Source organism: Silene latifolia, unplaced genomic scaffold, assembly GCF_048544455.1.
Source record: "Silene latifolia isolate original U9 population unplaced genomic scaffold, ASM4854445v1 chrun_scaffold_16, whole genome shotgun sequence".
In the NCBI taxonomy this organism is placed as follows: domain Eukaryota; kingdom Viridiplantae; phylum Streptophyta; class Magnoliopsida; order Caryophyllales; family Caryophyllaceae; genus Silene; species Silene latifolia.
Window position 1 is genome coordinate 9512722 of NW_027413123.1, and position 16671 is coordinate 9529392.

The 16671-nt window shown below is 36.5% G+C and overlaps 2 protein-coding genes across 2 annotated transcripts; both read right to left on the reverse strand.

Moving 5' to 3' along the window:
* Nucleotides 1–525: 525 nt before the first annotated feature.
* Nucleotides 526–3405, reverse strand: LOC141637279 (uncharacterized). Its single transcript, XM_074446839.1, has 3 exons — nucleotides 3057–3405; nucleotides 2464–2825; nucleotides 526–1101 (listed from the first exon to the last, which is right to left on the reverse strand). Exons 1-3 carry the CDS (start codon nucleotides 3283–3285, stop codon nucleotides 634–636), a joined length of 1059 nt encoding a protein of 352 aa, XP_074302940.1. The 5' UTR covers nucleotides 3286–3405; the 3' UTR covers nucleotides 526–633.
* Nucleotides 3406–4181: 776 nt separating this feature from the next.
* On the reverse strand, nucleotides 4182–6188 carry LOC141637327 (uncharacterized). The gene is made up of 3 exons (XM_074446882.1): nucleotides 5861–6188; nucleotides 4977–5311; nucleotides 4182–4781 (listed from the first exon to the last, which is right to left on the reverse strand). Exons 1-3 carry the CDS (start codon nucleotides 6087–6089, stop codon nucleotides 4317–4319), a joined length of 1029 nt encoding a protein of 342 aa, XP_074302983.1. The 5' UTR covers nucleotides 6090–6188; the 3' UTR covers nucleotides 4182–4316.
* Nucleotides 6189–16671: the final 10483 nt, after the last annotated feature.

A 16671-nucleotide genomic window follows, 5' to 3' on the forward strand; every position in this document is an offset into this window, starting at 1 on the left:
TGTAAAATGCAACGAGGATGACGAAGGTTAGGATCGAGGATCTTGATACCATGTAAGATATAGAAATGGTTTTGTATATATTGATGATGAAAGTTACAGTACAATGATAAGTATATATATACATTAGAGGCATAATCTAAGGAAGAATGAATCTTTGACTCCTTGATATGTGGAGATACATATGGTAACAAATAAACTAATGTAGACTAATTATGTACATGAGGATAATTGAGCTCCTTGATTTGTGCCGTGAGATTGTTTGGTTGTTGGACTAGAATCAGTAGGATTATTCTCACATCATACTCGGACATTTCACCGGAGAAAACTTATGTGTGACCCAACAAGGATGAGACGGAGTACAATGTAAATATATAAGGAGTACTATTCACCTTCTCTTCGCCCTCCTTCTCTCATAAGCGGTTAAAGTATTGTATATTTTGCCTCATCACATCCCATCCGTCCCCACGTGATATATATTTGTTTAACCGATAGTGAGCGGGTAACGGCAAAAGGTGGGAGAGAAGGTTGTATGAAAAAGGTAGATGATAGCAACACTCGAAACATATACACAGTATTTGTACAAACAAACAAACGCCAATGATACAAATATAATTTACTGTGATAATCACACATTTAATTTCCATAAACATCAAAGACCTGAATCTCCCAAAGTATACAGCTGGTAGTAGGAATTAAAGTAGGAAGATCATGGGTGAGTGAGTTCCGCCATGGCGGAAATCCACCATTAGCCTTCAAAAAGTTACCATTCCATGTCTTTAGCTTCAGCTTGTTGTCAACCCTTATGAGCTCCCACTGAATCGAGTAATCCAGCCATTTCAACTGTGTTTGTTTAACCTTCTTTCCAGTGGCACCTAACAAGAAGTTATCATCTGTGGCGGTTAAATACTTTTGGTAGCTACTCTTGAGGCGTACCAAACTCTTTCCTGCTAAAGGCAAGTGTTCCACGGTCCAATACGCTTGCTTTTGGCTTTCTCCTCTGCCTTGGATAACTGACTCGCCGTCTTCATGGGCCGTTAGGTACTTGTTGTTATAAATTAGTAACCGAATTGTCTTTACGTTATGAAGGTTTATTATGCCTGTCTGCGTATACAGATAAACAATTAAGTGACCACAGTAAAGTTACAAGGACATTTTATCTCCATCAGTTTGCGACAACTTGATAAGACGGAATAACAAAGCAAAATGACCAACTAAATTGGCTTCACTTCTTGTGTTATCAAGTACTCCGTAATAATCAGTATAGGCAATTTTCAGCAAACATTGTCCTTGGTCTTCCAGAAATAGCCTATCCATATCATCAACATAGGGTGTGATTGCATTTCTTATCATAAGGATAAACTAAGGGTCCGTTTGGATACAATTTTAGGAGGGAAGGGGAGGGGAGGGGGGGTGAGGGGAGGTGAAGGGAGGGGAGAGAAGGGGAGGGCAAATGGGATGTGGTGTTTGGATAACAAAAATTATGAAGGGAAATGGAAGGGGAGGAAGGAGGGAGATGAAGAATGGATGGAGGATTGAAGGATGCTGGTTGTATAATTAGAGTCCAAATAATGTTTTCTTTCCAAATCTTGTCACCCTTGGAAAGATTATAGTTTGTTCTATAGGAGGGAAAATAAGTCCTCTCATTTCTCTCCCCTTCCATTTCCTTTCTCCCATATTTTTTATCCAAACAAAGGAAATTAAATCCCTCCCTTTCCCTCCCCTCCCCTTCTCTCCAATTCCTTCAATCCACGGACCCTAAAGGGGGTAGTTTTCTTGTTAAAGTAACGAGAGCCGGGGACATGGTGACATAACACTCCAAATACTTTCTGTGATTTATTTTTCAGGCATATATGAAGTCAGCCAGAACTTAGATGTATTACTAATCTGAATTTCCTAGCTGCATCTACATTGTATTGAATCGAATAATTTTAAATCTTACTCACTGAAGCTAATTAAACATTGATCTTCTTTATATAGCTTTTTAGTCTCACTTGCTTGATCTTTCTACATAACTAATCCTTTACATGAAAATGACTAATGTTTTTCACTGCATAATAATTATGGAGTAGTTAGAATTATTCCATGATAAGTTATGGAAGAAGAGCTAAGATATGTTATCCTTAGCCGTAAGTGGATGGGTGGGTGTGTCATAGCATCCGATACAACAGCAGCAGCAGCAGTAACAACAGCAACAACAACAACAACAACAACAACAACAACAACAACAACAACAACAACAACAACAACAACAACAACGTTTTCTCAGTGGGCCAAGTGTTAAAGGCTACTGCGAATGATGGGTAAGAGAAGCTCAAATACTTGGCGTAAAATTTAATGTACTTGCACAACTAAAAATGAAAAAAATTCACCGTGTTGGCGTAAAATTTCCTAGTATTCAGTGAAAATGGCAAAAACTGTGTGCCAGATTTGAAGTGTCGAATTAATATAGATTGGCAAACGTACCATGTATGAAAGGTCACGAGAAACAAAAGATGATGGTGTTGAACCTTCTGTATATACAGACTGATCAATAATTTCAAGACTTGATGATGAGCACATCTTTTTACTCTCTGAGTTCCTTAGGTCAATGTCAATAACCTCATCATCAAGAGTTTCAATACTCCACAAGATCCATTCATGTGTAACAGCACACTCCGGCATATCTACTGTCACCGAATTCCTCCATGGCGGCCCCCCACCGTTAGCCCTCAGAAACTTGTCGTAAACAGGGGTTCGCAATCTAATATAGAATGAATGATCTCGTACAGGCTCCCACAGGACTGATGGGTCACTATCACTTCCTGAAGATTGCACAGCCTTATCACCTGTTGGAAATTAGTCTTAGTGCGTACAATAGCATTATCCTAGACCTCTACGACTTGCACGTAAAGCGGGTATGGAGCCCGAATTACGGAGTCTCTCACCCCTATGCTAATTTAAATCCAGAGACATGTTTCCTTGATAAATAAAAATAAAAATAAAAAAGCGAGGTTTTGACTTCTGAATTGATCATAACCTTATGAATAAGATCGTCTGATAAAAAAATAGATGGTTACCTGTCCAGCCTAATAGAAAGGCTTTGTCGGAGGCGGTAAGGAGCTTGCCTAGATAGCTACGCAGGCGGATCAAATTGGGTCTACTGATAACCGTTTCGACAGCCCAATAGGCTTGGATTGTATTCCCAATGCGACTCTGCTTGATAGATTCACCATTTTCAGTTGCTACCAAGTACTTGTTGTGTAGGCTCTTGAGCCTGACATATTTTGTTTCCATGAAGTATTCCATCAATGTGAGGTTTGATGTTTTCCTTGGTTTTCAATATCAAAAGCTGCTGCTCATAAACTATTTGATTATCTGTGTTTTCTTATTAATAACCATTATTACTTTGTCAGCTATTGAGTCATTGACTGTCTTATTGGCCCTAACAAAGCCTTAATAAAGTAATAGTAGAAAGATCTCTCTGTCCTGGCCATTTTTATTTTGCCCTTTTCCATTTTGTTATCTCGATTATTTTTGTCATTCTTTCTATTTTAAGAATTTAACTTGATAAATAATTTGATCATTCACACTCAATTTATTCCACTTGTCATTTATTATCGCCTTCTTTCCTCTTTCCTTGTCAAAACAAAACCAAAGGACAACAAATGACCGGGACGGAGGGAGTAATATTTAACATTGCTGTCACATTTCGTAGAGTAAATTCATTGCTGTTTCGTGCCAGGCTAGAGTTTTACTTTTACTTTTTCCATATTTTCATATATGTATACTTTAAATATGGTGCAGAAAAAACCGTTAATGTAATGAAACTTGGAGTTACCGATTGTTGTGTCCCGTAATATTAACGTCTGATGCTGAGGAGACTGCAAATAGTATATCAATGTCTGTGTCAAAAGAGGTCATATTGATGAGACCAAGTCATATTGATTTAGTCAAATAATCTAATTCAGGAGGGTTGATGAATTCATTGATTTAGAATTTTCAAAAAAAAAAAAAAAAAAAAAAAAAAATTCATTGATTTAGAACGTCAGAGCTTTCGTCAATGAAATTTTGTGAAGCAAATTGCTGTTGATTAGTTTTAAAGACTAGCACTATATTCTTTGCATATAGTGTGGTCTTTTGTAAAGAACTTGGGGCATGGCATTAGCAATTTAGCATGGCCTTCTGAGCCGACACAAGGGTTGTTAACTCCATAAAATCGTTGGGACACTTCACATTAGATAAAAATCATTATATGTCTGTGTTTTACAAAATACACATGTGAGACAGTTGAAGACAAGCATGAGTAATAAAAGTACATGGGTGACGAAGCCCCGGACTTAATCGTCATAAACATCAAAGACTTCAATCCCCCAAAGTAACTTATCCTTACTTAAATGAGGAAGATCATGGGTGACTGAGTTCCGCCATGGTGGAACTCCTCCGTTAGCCCTCAAAAAGTTACCATCCCATGTCTTAAGCCTTACCTTATTGCCATCCCTAATAAGCTCCCACTCAATTGAGTAATCCAACTTTGCCGGCACTGTTTGTTTAACCTTCTTTCCGGTGGCACCTAACAAGAAGTTATCTTCTGTGGCGGTTAAGTACTTTTGGTAGCTACTCTTAAGTCGCACTAAACTCCCTCCTTTTACAGGACTTATATGTTCCACGGCCCAATAGGCCTGCTTCTGGCTACCATGTTTGCCTTGGATCACCAAGTCGCCATCTTCATGGGCCCATAAGTACTTGTTATGGTGGCTTAGTAGCCGGATTATCTTTGCATTATGAAGGTCTAGTATTCCACTCTGAGTATATAATAAATATAACTCCATTAATTGATTGTAGCAACACTACAAACACATCTATCAGGTTATGTTTTAAGGTTTGACATTTTTTTGACCCTTAAACATGCATCAGTTTAGAGTTTGGAGTCATCTTAATTAATTCAATATTCTATAGTTAGGAAAGTATCAATCGAACCAATTTATTGTTAAGCGCACCTTAAATGGAAGGTTGAGGGGAGAAGAAGAAGATGTTGGTGAAGATGCTCCAGTTGATTGATCACTTTCATGTCCCGATGAACACAAATCACTGTCGATTCCTTGATCAGTAAGAGTGTCAACACACCACAAGATCCAAACTTGGGTAACAGCGCTCTCCTGCACATCCACTGTCACCGATTTCCTCCAAGGCGGTGCCCCACCGTTAGCCCTTAAAAACTTACCAAAACATGGACTCCGCAGTCTGATGTATGACGGAAGATCGCTTACAGATACAGGCTCCCACTGAACTGCCGGTTCATCACCAGTTCCTGACGTTTGGAAAACCTTGTTACCTGTCAGAAAATAACTCTGTCTTACATGCATAGAAAAAAATAACAGAAATTTTACAATAAGACTGTCATATTGTAACAAAACAATGACGAGATTAATAAAAATGTGTGCAATTTAATAGGCTATTCATATAATAGTTGGGTCTCAACTGGCCATCACTTGAGTGCTTCAAATCCTGCCACCCTCCAATAGCCTTGCGGATCGGAAGTGGTGGATCCAAATCCCCCTCTCATTGTATTGTATTGACGTCTTGAGTAATTCTAGTCCTTCTGTTTTCGTCGTCGACTACAATTTCATTTAAAGAATCATCAACTAGGCGGTATATTGCGAAGCCATTTCTGACCTACTAATTATTCTAATAGAGCATGGATGAGAGATGAGCCGTGAAGCACTGTTCACATTGTAACCTACTTTTATGATCAATACGATACGATGGTCATCTCTTAAAAATACATTTCATTCTTCTATTGTAAATGTAGTACTTCTACTAGTTTGACCTGGGGATAAGAATAAGGATATACCATATTACGTAAAAAGTTGATAACCGTTACCTGTCCAACCTAATAGAAACCGATCGTCAGAAGCGGTAAGGTACTTGCCGTGGCAGCTACGAAGGCGGATCAAGTTGGGTTTTCCATCCACCATTTCGACAATCCAACACGCACGAATTGCATTGCCATTGCGACTCTGTTTCACAGACTCCCCGTCTTTTCCTGCAACCAAGTACCGGTTTCGGAGGCTCTTGAGTCTCACATACTTTGTTTTCATGAAGTACTCCATCAATATAATTTGAGAGTTGGATGGGCTTCTTTCTTTTTAACAAAGAAATAGCAATCTTCATGTCAACCCCCATCATTTGATTACTTTCCTAATATTGAGTTATTAATTCCCTACTTGGCTGACGAAAGCCTGAATCTGATGCACTATTTGTACATTGTTTGCACGTTTTTTGTGGGTAAATTCGTTGTTCGTTAGTCCTAGAGCACCATCAGTCTCTTTTTAAATCTATCCGGTAATTTCTGCCCCAATTTTTTAGATGTAAATCTTATGCGAGACAGTCTCTCAATATAAAAAAAAAATTACAATTAAAATATGTATTACTGGTAATAAAATAGATCCAAATCTCGAATAATGATAAAATGGATACGCTTATTATGTAAATCGGTGATGGGGATTTTGTAAACTCCCGCGATAATGCGGAAAATAAAACAAGTAGAAGTACCGGAAAGATGTGGGTTTTCAAAAACTTTGTAATTTTAAACGCGAAGGTTCACTAACATAACGAAACCAAGTGCGATGATAAGTAAACTTAGGTTATTACAAACGAACTCTAGCAAAATGGGGGAAAAGATATCCCACGAATAACAAGTCCAAAATATAGGTGAGTCTAGCAAAATGATAAATAAAGTCCGAGAGTCAAAGTGTTCGCTAGATCACACGTCTTCACCCCATAAATGCACCGATTAATACCTGTCATTCATGAAACATGAATGCCACAGTCAGTGAGGAGTAACTCAGGGTTCTCCAAGCAGCCACATTATATCAAAATGCACATAAAAAAGAACTCAATTAAACATGGTAAATCAACAAATGTAATTAACTTGTATAATAATATAACGTAGGATCATACATGTTAATGTAACAAGAGAAAGCAAATTGAATAGTAAAAGAACGTGTCATAAGCATATCCAATCATGTGAGACAATTAATAGAGACATGGATGCGGTAATTAATCACGAGCACGAACTCCAATGAAATGCGACATATGCAACCAACCAAATAATGCAAGACGTTTACTACACTTAGACTCAAATTCTCCCGGTAGGACGACGATAATATAATACGGTCCTAGTCTAAACCTAGCCAGACTCTCGGGATGAACGTTTCCCGATTCGACATGCGATAAACGTTTCGCCACCAAGACTCGATCAACAGAACGGAAGTCGAGTACTCTGAATTCGGCAGAACGACACGAAAGAGGCGGAAGTGGAATGAGTTAAACCAATACTTGGCAGAACGGCACAAGTAAGGCGTAAAGACAAGTCAAGCAAGAAAGTATAGCATTATGACATTTTCATTAATATATGACTCAACTCAAGTAATTATTTAAAATAGATCATTCATACTTGAGATACGATAAATAAATGAAAATGAATAAATTATAACTCGTATATGAAATATAATACATCATTTCATAAGATTATAACATGGGAAACCAATTTATTTCACATTTAAATGTCATTTGTATAAAGTATAAATAAACGATAATGCAGCAGGAGCCACAGACCAGGGCAATGACATTTCTGGACTGAGCTTAGACCAGCGTAGCCTTGACGAGAACTCAACAAAACACAAGCCGGCCACAGTCCTAATCAGTCAAAATTTTCCAAGCAATAGGTACCAATTCCAGGTCAGCCACCAACTACCACCATGGCCACCTGAGAGGTCCTTGAACTGAGACTTGAACACACCAAAGACAGGGCCAACATGCAGTCCAAGAAACAATCCCAGGAGCCAGTCACATGTTGCTGAATGAAACAAACAAAAGCAAAAAGCATACTTTCCTCTTTTGGTGAGGCAATTGTGAGGCTACTTATAAAGTTTCCTTGCTCAGTTTTCCATTCAAATGCAAGGCACGAAACCACACAAATAGCCTTTACTTTGGGAGTAATGCAACTAGCCTTCAAGACCAACATCAACTTGCACGCAACAAGCCAAGAGCAGACTGTTTTTGCCCTTGTCACAGTCTGTTTTACCCTCAGGCTCTTGTTTTATTAGTTTACTTTTTAATTTCAGTTTGTAAAATATTATCTTCCAGTTGTACTTATCCTAAAGGCAATCCTAGCCCTTGGATGGATTCCCCCTCGAATTGTAACCTAATTTTCAAGGCCTATATAAGGACCTTGAGACTGCTTTTGAAAGGCAGATTTTATGAATGATAAACCTTGAGATTTCTCTCAAAATTGCAAATCTTATTAACTTTGCTGAGTCTTAGTTGTAAGTCAGACTTAATATCTTCTTGTGCCTGCTTAGAAGGTGATTAAGGATCTGTGGTGTATCTTATAACAGGTCTATGCTTGCTTGAGCTGTTTTAAGTTGCATTGTCTGTCTGAGGTTGAGTTATTCCGTGCTTACTTGAACAATTTACTCTTAGACTCTCCAAATTATTAAGTGAACCTTCTGTGTTTGCTTGAGGGTGAATTTAATAAGTATATCTCAAATTTTATTCACAAAAATCAACCAAAAAAAAAAAAATAGTCACACAATCCTGTTGATAGCATTGTCTGAAATTTCAATAATTTCAGTATGGTTTTCAATTTATTAAAATTACCTAGAGTGCTTGTAAAATTCTGAATTTTGGTCCAGTTTTAGTTCACTATCTTAACTAAATTGTCACCAAGTTTCATGATTTGTTAAGGTCATTTGCTTTTTTTACAAAATTCCTGAAGGTTATTGCATTCTCTGAAAGTTGTGTGTCAGGGTTTGCAAATTTGTGTGAGTCCAGGCATATTGCACTGCAAATTCTGGTAATCAGAGCCTAGGTTATAACACAATCCCATCTTATGTTAGTCTTGAGTGAGAGAAAATTCATTGCCTAACTACATTCAAAAACGCAAAAACAACCCAATGAGTGAGGAGAGGCTAGTAGGGATTGAAACAAAAGTGGATCAGTTGGCCAACCTGGTCAATGTGGCTCTAGAAGCTGTGAATGCAGTCAAGGCAAACATTCCCACTACAGAAAAAGGAAGACCACCCCAAAATAGAGGAAGAGGTAGAGGCAGGGGGCTCCTTGGAGCAGGAAGAGGCCAACCACAACATGAGAATGAAGAAGAGATCAACCCAGATTCAGAAGAATCTATTATGCAAGAGGGTAACTACTAAACTAGAGACAAAGATGTTAAAGTAGAGATCCCTGATTTCCATGGTAGTCTAAATCCTGAGGATTTATTAGACTGACCTAGGTCTGTTGAGAGAGTCTTTGGGTTTAAAGGGTATAATGAAAGGAAAACTTTTAAGATTTCCATTTTAAAACTCAAAGGATATGCATCTCTTTGGTATGAAAGCATGAAACACCGAAGGATTAGAGATGGTAAGGAACCTGTAAAGTCTTGGGGTAAATTAAAAAAGAAATTTATAGCCAAAGACTACACCCAGTATATTTTTATTAAGCTGACTCAGTTGAGGCAACACCAACTATCTGTAGAAGCCTATCTTAGGAGCTTTGAACAGCTAACCCTGCAATGTGAAGTCACTGAAAAGGCTAAGCAAAAGATTGCTAGGTTTGTTGAGGGTCTAGATCCTAAGATTGCTAGCAGAGTAAGGATGCAGCAAGTTTGGTCATTTGATGAAGTTGTCAATCTGGCTTTGAGGATTGAGAAATTGGGAAAACTGAAACCTGTGACACCTAAATTTCCCACCAAACCAGCATTCAAACCTTATACTGGTATTAAAATCACTGAAACACCTAAACCAGCAACCCAAACCACAAGAGACAAGGGAAAGGCATGTTAGAAAAATTAATCTCATTATTTAACATATTCATATATGTGACATTTTAATTTAGTCATAAAATTAAAACTAGATCTTATGCATGCAAACTTGAATAATAATAGAGAAGAAATCGTCTTTCTTACTATGGGATTTCGGATATTAGGGCACAAATGAGTTCTCCTTCTCACTTGTTCTTAAGCTTCCTTATATGGATGAACAAAGGATCCAAAGAAGAATCCCTCCCAAAAGTTTATACCCAAGGTAACCCCCTTAAAAGACTAATATTATTAGATCTAGAACAATATTAATCTTACTAAAATGACCCAAAATATTTGTTTTAGTCTCTTGTAATTTCGGCCAAGAGAGGAAGATTTTGGAGATTTTATTTCTCTAATTTTTCATAAGATGTAGAGAGAATATTGATAATTTCTTACACTAGAAATTATATTGTGAAGTAGTGAATGATTAAGAGAAAAACCATTTGCCTTTTACACCTCCAAAACCGGTTGGCATAGGGAGAGTTGAGCCAATGCATGAGCTTGTTATTCTACCCAAGAAAGAATAGGTATGCATGGCTATATTAGGTTGCAATCATCATGTTTTCCACTTAAAAATAATTAACACAATTTAAACCTAATACTCCCTCCATTTTTGGCACTTATATAAAATGGGAGGTCCATTTTATATTTGTCATTTGTCAATTGTCACATGTTACTAGTCATGTGTAATTGTAATGTATTTTTAACATATTAAAAATCAACGTATTAATAAAAAATATATCATGTACAAAATCGACTTAGTAATTCATAATTACTTGTACCAAAACGGTTTATCAATTATAAATCACAACGTCTTGTATTTATAATAAATTATTCATTCAGTTTCAATTGTTTCGTAAACAATAATTTTATCTAAGTAATAAAATAATTTGATTACTTAGACCGTATCTTATTTAATCGAATTACAATAAGACACGTCAATAATACTCACAAAATCGTCCGTCAATTTTAAGCAATTTAATTAACCCGTATCGACATACGATTAATTAAATAATCAATTAAGAGTGTCACCCTTTAGGTATGACCTAAGGGGATCAACTGATCACCACCGTCGCACGACAGTAATGTCAAACTCTAGTCAGCCAATCATTACCGATATGTGTGGACCAGTTGACTGTAAAATATTACATCCCACATGTTTTCTTAAAACGAGATTTAAACATGTGATCATCATGATCGACAGTTGTGATCGCATTATTGTCGGAGGACACTTATTCCAACAATCTCCCACTTGTCCTCGACAAGTGTGCGTCACCAATTCTCTTGTCCTATTACTATCTCCCACTCAATGCAAGGTGTCTTTCAGGTCGTACTTGCAAGTGATCATATCGAGAGTGGTTTCCTCGACCTGGAGAATAACTGATTGACCGAAATTATCTACCATAGATACCTTCCGAGCGTGGCCACGCATTTCCAGTTCATTACTCCTCGATGGCCGTGATATATTGTTATAACCCTGACAAGGGGTGGACAATTTCTATCGCACTTATTCCCTTCGACTAGCCGCAGCCATCATAACCCAAAATATGCCCATTTGACCCCATTTACGAAGGTCGTAGTTACATAAATCAAAGTTAATCTGAAACTGTGCCACCTTAGGCGAACACTCTTTAGTCAAAATAATCGACTCATTAGAATACTATAGTAGCTCTCGCCACGACCAAGCTATATAAATTTGCCAGAACTCTATAAGCGGTCATTAGCCCGACAAAGTGTTCCCAACAGTCTGCCTATGTGATCGACTAGTCATCTCACATGACTCCATGGCACTTGAACTTGCCATCAATCGCATCACACTCTAGTCACTTCGAGACGTCACCTCATGTAAGTGACTATGGGCGAATACAATGCTAATCCATGTTCACTTTAACGGGGTTCAATTGTCTCTACAACCCGTTTGGATGTAACAAAGTACAAGTTGAGTTAATAATAACTCAAACGACAAATGTCGACATCACATTCGGGTAGTCAATATCATATTACAACCTTGTGATGTATATCGTAAGTGTGTAAACACTAGTCGTTTGCAACATGAGTTTAACATACCATGTGTCCATGTGTTCAAACTCTTGAATTGCTTTTTCCTTTATTTTCATGTTTGTCTCACATAGCATGAATCTTACCAAGTACATATCTAGTTTCCCAAACTAGGTATAGGTTCTTTACTTGAGAGAACTTTCTTGTTGTTTATCACATAACAAACGAATTATGGTGGTCGATATAACTCACACTAGTCAAGTGTTCTTCCAACTCATAATGTACCAGGTATATGTTTTGTAGGATCTTGCAACAATTGTCAAGATGATTAGCCTAGTACTTCTCATAAGTCCTAGCAAATTTTGAAAATACTAGTTTTGAGTAACTTCTTACTATAACAAGTATCTTTTCAAACTTCTTATTTCTCTTTTTAGCTTGAATAGCTTAGGATTTTCGTAAATCCTTATGCGTTTTCGAACTTCAATATGTGCAACTTCTTGTCACATAACAGAGTGTTCCGTCAAACACTAGAATAGCTCATTAGTTCTTCTCGAGAATTCATGACGATTCTTCTATGGCTTAACAATGACTCATCATGCTCTTAAGCATATGATTCATTATTGGACATGTGCATGATTATTCTAATGGCGGAAACATTTGTGATTTTTTAATCATGTGATCAACCATTCTTAGGTTCAATGAATGACCATGACTGCTTATGGTAATTCCATTTTCATCGATATGAATAACCTACGTTTCTCATTGATTTGATGTGTATATCTCAATACCTATCCAACATCCCATGATGTGATTAGATTCATCATAGTCCATTTTCATCTAGAATTGAAAACTCAAATACTTCTTTGTGGAAGATAGTACTAGCTCGTCATTCTCAATGAGTAATGAGTTATAAATTTTACAAGATGATTTCTCCCACTAAATTTCATGTCTTCACATGATAATTTCAAACCCCCACTCAATTCCACATGTTACGTAATTGACTACTCAATCGAAACATTTCATGAATTGAAATATATTTTACTTTACCAAGTTATTAAGATAAAACCATATATATTCCCAACATATCCTTTCAAAATACCTATTTTGAAAAGATTTCAATCTTGAACATATGGAAAGAGATTTTAATCTCTAACTCATTCATTTTTATAATGATGCGTAGCAATGTCATTATTTAAAAGTGAAATCCCATTTAATACACGTCCTTCTCAAAATACCCTTTTCGGAAGAAGGTTTAACCATTTCATTTTCATAATGAGGTTAAGTAATGACACTAGCGTGGTTAACAATTAACTTAGATCTTGTAGACATCGGCATATCTTTCTTTGCAACTTTTAGTCATAAATCTCATTTATTTTCAAGGATGCAACTTTGTTTCATTTAGGCTCTTAAGTAAATATCAATATTGAAACTCTATTTATATCTAGGTCATAAACTAGCAAAATCTCTCGTTGAGACTTTTCTTTACTCATTTTCTATCTTCTTTAGTCACTTTCTATCAAAACTTTCTTTTGGTCTCCTCGTGTAGTTATCTTAAGAACATGTTCTTTTGATTACTTCACTTGGTCTATTTTGTTATGTAGATATCATCTATTCGAGACCATAGATCTCATCTATTCATGTATACTATCTATTTAGGTATACAAAGCATTCTTTCTTTCGTAGATCTCATTTACTCAAGCATACAAATTATTCTTTGTATTCTTTGTGTCTTCATTTTTCTTCCACTCTATCTTTAGAATAAATACACTAGATATTCAAAGATAGCTTATGAGACACAAATAATAATTTTGAAGTAGAAGGAGGACTATCTCATAGATTGACTAATAGATTTTAGATTTGATGAGTGTATTTGGTAGTTGACATCCCTTTAGAAGAGTTCATCAACTCAACATCACTTTATAATTGATCATACACAAGCCTTAAGCTTGTGGACATATAATGAATCCCATCATTATAATTTTCTATTGGATCACTTTAAGTAGATGATCATATGTTTCTATGTGCAAGCATATAAAGACGAATTATTAGAACAAATAAATACGATGAAATGGGTGACTTGGGTTGCAAGCCAAGCCACCATAATCCAAAATACAACCATTGTTTAGAAAGTATCAACCATTTCCATGTCGAACACGGAAATCAAAATAGTTCTAAAAATTCATAACATTAAAATAAAGAAAATAAAAGCTAAGCTTCATCGGTAGCTACTCCTAGCTCCTTCATGATTTCTCAAGTTTGCTTCTCTTTTCCCTTGTCTTTGCTTGGAGGAGGCCCTATTTACAATAAAAAGGGGATACATTATCACAACTTTGTATCAAAATACCATAGTTGAATTAGAAACATAAAAGAAAGGATAGTCATTTACCTACTGGAGTGATCTTTTCAGCTTTGATGTCACCAAGATACTTGGAACAATTCCTCTTCCAATGCCCAACACCATTACAATAATGGCATTTATCAAGAGGACCCTTCTTGGTTTTGGAAGTGCTAGCTTCAAAAGTCTTAGCCTTGGTGGACATGGGAGCTTGCCTCTTACGCTTTTTCCCATTCTTTTTGAACTTCCCCTTGCTCTTAGTGCTTATATTAAGCACATCCTTAGGTGGGTTAACATTTAGCCCCATGTCTCTTTCGGCTTGCACAAGTAACTTGTGCAACTCTTCAAGAGACACGTCCTTGTCTTGCATATTAAAATTCACCCGGAATTGAACATACGCTTTGACTTTGGATAAGGAGTGTAGAATCCTATCTACAATGAGCTCTTTGGGGATTTCAACCTTTTGAAGTTTCAATGTCTCGACTAGCTCCAACAATTTGAGCACGTGAGGGCTAACCTTTTGGCCCTCCTTAAAATCGAGATCAAAGAATGCCGAGGCCGCCTCATATTGGACGATCCTCAGTGCTTGCGAAAACATTGTCACAAGTTTGGAATAGATTTCATAAGCGGTGCCCATTTTGAAGGCTCTCCTTTGGAGATCCGCCTCCATAGCAAAAATCAACACATTTTTCATAGCGGCAGACTCTTTGTGGTAAGCCTCATATGCTTCCCTAGTGGTGGCACTCGACCTAGCATTAGGTTCGGGTGGAGAGGCCTCGGTGAGGTAACGAAGCTTGTCGTCACCTTGGGCGGCTAATTTGAGTTGGGCATCCCAATCGGAAAAATTTGACCCATTCTTTTCAAGTTTACAACGATCCATGAAGGACCGGAGCCATGAAACATTAGTGAGAGGTGCGGCGTTGGTGTTTGGTGCGGCCATTTGTTATGAGAAATAAAAGTGGTCTACAAAACAAAAATAGAAGGAATAAAACACTTGTCGTTTTCAAAATAATAATAATAAAACTCGTAAATTTTAATTTAAACAAGTTTTATTGCATTTATCTAGTGACATCTACCCAACTTGATAAATGATTCCAAGACCCAAATTCATATTAACTCAGGCATCGGTAAAGCCGAATACAACCCTCATCAATATAACTCGGTGGATTAACTTTTTAATCGATTCTACTCTTAGAACTCTTGGTCGATAAATTTACATTAATATTTATCTTTAGCCCGAAACACATCCGACAACCGTCGAGAATACTTTCGTTGAGTTCAACCCAAATTTCGAATAAATGTGTCCATGATCCAAATTTACATCAACTTGGGCATCGGTAAAGCCGAATACAACCCTTATCTTTATAAATTCGGTGGGTAGACATTTATCACCCACTTCCCCTACGTAGCAAGGTTTGTACCCCGGTAGGGCCGAGTGCACTCCCTCACGAAATAGGTTTTCATGGTTCCTACTTTTTGGTAAGGCTAAGTCTCAATTATTTATTTTAGCGAGAGGTCATGTCAATTTATTATCTATCACGTTTTAAGTGAACTAAAGCGGTGAACTACGATAATTGTAATTGACATGGTCGATAAACTCGATTAAAATGCATGTTTAGTTATGTCGATTTAGCGATGCATGCAACATATAAATAAAATGCAAAGCATAAAAATAAAATCCTAGTATGGCCTTCCTAAAATAGTAAATCTAATAAACTATTACAAATTCGGAAACCAACTCCTTTGGTCCCTAGAGCTTCGGTCTTGGCACGCATTTCAAGGCAACACTTTCTTTGATGGATCTCCTTCTCGAATGGCACCGTCTTCAAGGAACTCCGGAATAAATAAATTACAAAATGAACTACATAATTTCCTATTATACATTTGTAATTAAAATAAAATAAATCTATTAAATTACAAAACGGTGATACGAGATCACAATAATTACAACCGAATCGATATTCCCATACATTTCGGGTAATATTAATTAAAACTAAGGCCATACTAAGTAAAATTACATAATTCAAAAATTACATAAAATTAAAATATGACAATCATAAATAAAATGCAGCATTATAATATGTATGAACATGCTAAATTTTATGCTAAATCGCCATTAAAGAGCCAATATCGTATATTAATCGGTTTTTACGGATTTGCGTGATTTAACCTTTTAAAATCACAATAATGACATAAATTCATATTTATGTACAAGTTAATTACCCTAAACATCTTAGGACTCAAAATTAGTCTCCACTAACATTTTGACAATAATTAACCTAGATTTCTTAATATTGTTCATAAATAATTTCAAAATTTGAAATTTAAACTCATGAACATTCTGGAAAAATATCATGACACTCATAATGTTCAAAACTTAGGTTAAAAATTTCGAAAAATTTATCGAGAAAAACAATGTTGCGGTTTTTCGGTTTTAACAATTATGACCATAAAAATATGAGAAAAATTATTTTTATCAACTTTTCACTTTTAGATCTGA